We start from the raw sequence: 3892 nt of genomic DNA, 5'->3' as shown, positions 1-3892 counted from the left end.
TCTATTCGTGGACAAAGTTTCTTCAAAAAGGAAATGCAAGTTACTTTTAGACTTGTGTGTATAATTCGGAAACTTGAAAAAAAATTTGAACAAAACATCTCTAATAAATTGGATAAAGCATAGACAAAACATGAAAAATAATATTGATAAAACATGAACAAAACCAGAACAAAAGTTTGAACAAAAGTTGAGCAATACATGAACAAAATTTGAAAAAAAAATGAGCTAGAGCAGAACTTTTTCTTGAATATGTGTCCCGGACAAAATATTTATTTTTAAATAAAATTTGCAAAACATGTTTGAATCTCAAACCGTACAGTCCGGTAGCTTCAACAAACTGATGAAATGGTATTCCACTTTGTAATATTAATTGTGTCTAGACTTCCTCAATCTGATTTAGAAATTTCACGCCTGTGCCTGCACAACTATATAAATAAATGACACGGGTTGTGTGAACCCTCCGTAAATTAGTTTAAACCAGCGTTTCTTAAACTGGGGTAAATTTACCCCCCGTGGTAAGTACCTCGTATTGAGATAAATGAGCTACCAATCAAAATCCATATCAGTTATTAATGGGACAAAAATTATGCCAATTGTAGTACTTTACAAGTTGCCAAAAAGCAAGCGCAGTCGTCGCATTAAATATGACTGATGTAATAATTAGTTAAACACGGATGTAATAATTATTAATTAAATACTGATTTAATCATTTTTAAATATGACTGATGTATAATAATTAATTGTTTTCGCTTGTTAATAAATGAGCGATATATTACATATTGGGGGTAAACCTGACTTTGTTAAAAGGGCATACAAAAAAGTTTAAAAGCTACTGATTTAAAACCTTTTTTGATAGTTTTCTAAATTCCACGAAAAAGTACACATGACAAATATACTGTATCATCATTTATTATCACATATGACGTCATTGTTTAACAACAATAGGAAGAATGACGTAACAATGTAAGTGAACAAAATAACAAACTGTAGCGTGTGACAATGTTATAACACAGTGGGCCTAAATTGAGAATAAATTTCGTTATAACTTATTTATCCTTTGCATCAAGACTATGTCACATGTTATGAAAATGACCCACAAATAGGTTACATACGTGATAACTCGTCAGTGGGCACGAGTTGTATTCACCTCTGTCGTAACGACTATGACGTTGCCAGGGATTTTTTTGAGATTTTGTTAACAATTAGCAAACGTTTTTCTTGCCAACACTGTCCATATAAATAGCAAACATGAAAATTCAATTTGAAATATAAAAATAGGAACAGTTTGAACATTTTTGTACATGATTATTTCGAAGGACTTTGTATGATATATATTTTCATGGTACAACTGTTGTCGTTACGAATATTATTATAAGTCTGTATTAGCAAGTTACCAAACAAAACGTTGTGGTTGAAATGGACATGTTGTATTTCGGGGTTCCCATATTTCGATGTGTTTCGACAGAAAATTGTCTTTTTGAGGTTTGTCCTTTGGTGTGTCGTAGGTATACACGGTGCAGTTATTGGCGCTTTATGAAGATTAAGGCGAAATGGTGAGCGCAAAAGTTTTTCATCCCGTTACCTGAAGCAAGATGTTAAAAAGTTAACAACAAGTTTTGGACGACAAAATAATTTAATATGTGAAAGACAATTAAAGTAACTCTAAATGATAGAGGATACCGGGTTCAAATATTAATGGTGTCATTATTTCATTTTTTTTGAGGGGGGGGGTGTTTCTTAACAGGAACTTTTCAATCCTCATGAATTGTCTTCAGCCATATACAAAGACGCCTTGAGGATACGCTATAATTATGTAAACGTAATTTTTGTTTACTAACAAATGGGATGATACAATAAAATGAAAACATTTCCCATTTTACCCCACCCTACTATAGAACTCTTGCAACCCACATGCAAAACCCCAAATTTACTTTTGTAGTTTTAACTTGATTTCCATCCGTGCATTCCCAACCAAGCCTTCTTCCCTCATCAGATAGAAGCAAACTACAAGTTTCATTCATAAGACAAGGATCCATTTCACACCACCTGCCTTCGTATTTGATATAGTCTGTAATAAATTTACAAGATTTTATTAATTAATTTGTCTTCTGGTTTGCCCTGAAGTGACAGAGTAGGATATATATATGGGGGGAAATACTTTATGTGAATGAATGAGTGTGAATTTACTTTATGGTAACCATAAAGCATGGCCTACGTAATGTATTGTATTGAGTAGGCCATGCATAAAGTAATTTTAAATATTATTTTGGTAATATGTTTTACTATTTCAGTACTATTTCGGTATATGTTTTTTCAAACTAATTTTACGTATATTGTGCTTGTTAATTATTGCATATACAGTGGGCCATAATAAACGCATTTATATAGAATGTTATTATAAACCCATCAAGAAATTTATTACGTATACCGACCTACGTTCATTTCAGGTCGTCTATACATCAAGGCTATGCATCATCAGTGTAAATTTACCCGTTGCCCTGACAAAGTCGGCCTGAGACATCTGATACGTCATTATACTCGAAATAAATGACCAGAAGACCTTTATCGCATTTAATATTTTTCATTACATTATTTTTAAAACGTCAGCTGTCCGATAATTGATGTTTTGCCCATTTTATTTTTGTTTCAATTAATTTGTTTTTGATTTTTTTGTAGTCGAAATCGTAAAGACATCGTATTTGCCTGAACTTTAGGGCAAAAAGTTCGACCACGCTTCATAGCAGCTCGCATTAAGTTTACGAAACGTTGTGGAAATATCGGGAACTTTAAATTAATCATCAGTGACGTCACGAACCTGACTCAAGAAACAAAAAACTTACAAGATGACGTAAAACACAAAATGTCAAAATAATAAGAGATAAAAAAATTATGAAAAATACGGAAATATCAGTAATGTTAGGTGATTTATAAATCATAGAACTATTTAATTGTTAGAAAATTTCCACAGTTGTTATAACCCAAACACCCAAATACAAGAATTTGCAAATTTCTATGATTGTCACCTATAAAACACAAATTATTTCGAAATCTTTGCAAAGTAACTTTCGCCAACACATGTGAGCACATATAGAGAAGAAAATGTGTTATATGATGTATTTCGCCGTTCTGTTATAATAAACAAAGAAGTGACTCTAGTGGCGAAAGTATCTGTACACTAGCGGCGCACCAGAGGTAACCCAGGATTATCCTATTTTAAACTTTTTCTCATGGTTTCCTGTCCCGCACTGAGCTAAATTTTCAAATGTATGCGTATAAAAAATCGCGCTGAGCCCATATAAAGTTTCATTTATTCTGAAACCAAATAATAAACAGATAGATTTAAAGATGTAGGACGAAATTTTTAACAGAAATGAGAACTGTTGACAATATTATGAGAACTGCTATATTGAACATATATAACATTGCCACGAAGTATAGAACACCTGTGTTATAACAATTTAAGTTGCTTCCAAATTGAAGATGCCGGATTAAAAACGTTACAGGGATTAATTATGCGTTTTGTAGATTGTCGGCCATATAGGTTGATAAAAAGAATCACCCACAAAGTTAAATACATGGTAACTCTAAAACAGAACACCAGAGTTATAACAAATGACGTTGCCCGCTATGCTAGGATAAAAGTATCTTAACGGCAATTGCTCCAACCCAGTGGTCCCCAATGGGTTGTCCAAAACACAAAATAACATACATAGTAACTCATAAGATAGCCCGAGGTGTGTAAACACCCGTGTAATAACGACTGTCGTTTTCCGGCCACGCGAGGATAAAGTTAGTTACACTGATTTATTCATTTATCTATTTGATATGCAAACTTGTATGTTTGAATTGCAGTGTATACTTAAACGTATTGGCCACTAAACGAAACGTCATT

The 3892-nt window shown here is 32.8% G+C and overlaps 1 protein-coding gene across 4 annotated transcripts in view; it reads right to left on the bottom strand.

Annotated features, from left to right (window-relative positions):
* Positions 1–1312: 1312 nt before the first annotated feature.
* The window catches only part of leprecan (protein), a 26117-nt gene continuing 23537 nt past the window's right edge, over positions 1313–3892 (bottom strand). For 2 of the 4 annotated variants that reach the window (XM_026835278.1, XM_026835241.1), the window contains 2 exons: positions 1932–2068; positions 1313–1582 (listed from right to left, as the gene is read on the bottom strand). In XM_026835278.1, coding sequence (XP_026691079.1) covers positions 1571–1582; positions 1932–2068 — 149 coding nt within the window. In that variant the 3' untranslated portion in view covers positions 1313–1570. Of the gene's footprint in view, positions 1583–1931; positions 2069–2792; positions 2816–3892 lie in introns of those variants that run through there. The other 2 variants (XR_003396073.1, XM_026835336.1) reach the window with 2 other exon arrangements.

This window comes from Ciona intestinalis, chromosome 1 (assembly GCF_000224145.3).
Source record: "Ciona intestinalis chromosome 1, KH, whole genome shotgun sequence".
Taxonomy (NCBI): Eukaryota; Metazoa; Chordata; class Ascidiacea; order Phlebobranchia; family Cionidae; genus Ciona; species Ciona intestinalis.
The sequence above is the reverse complement of the archived record's forward strand: the minus strand, read 5'-3'. Positions and strand labels throughout refer to the sequence as shown.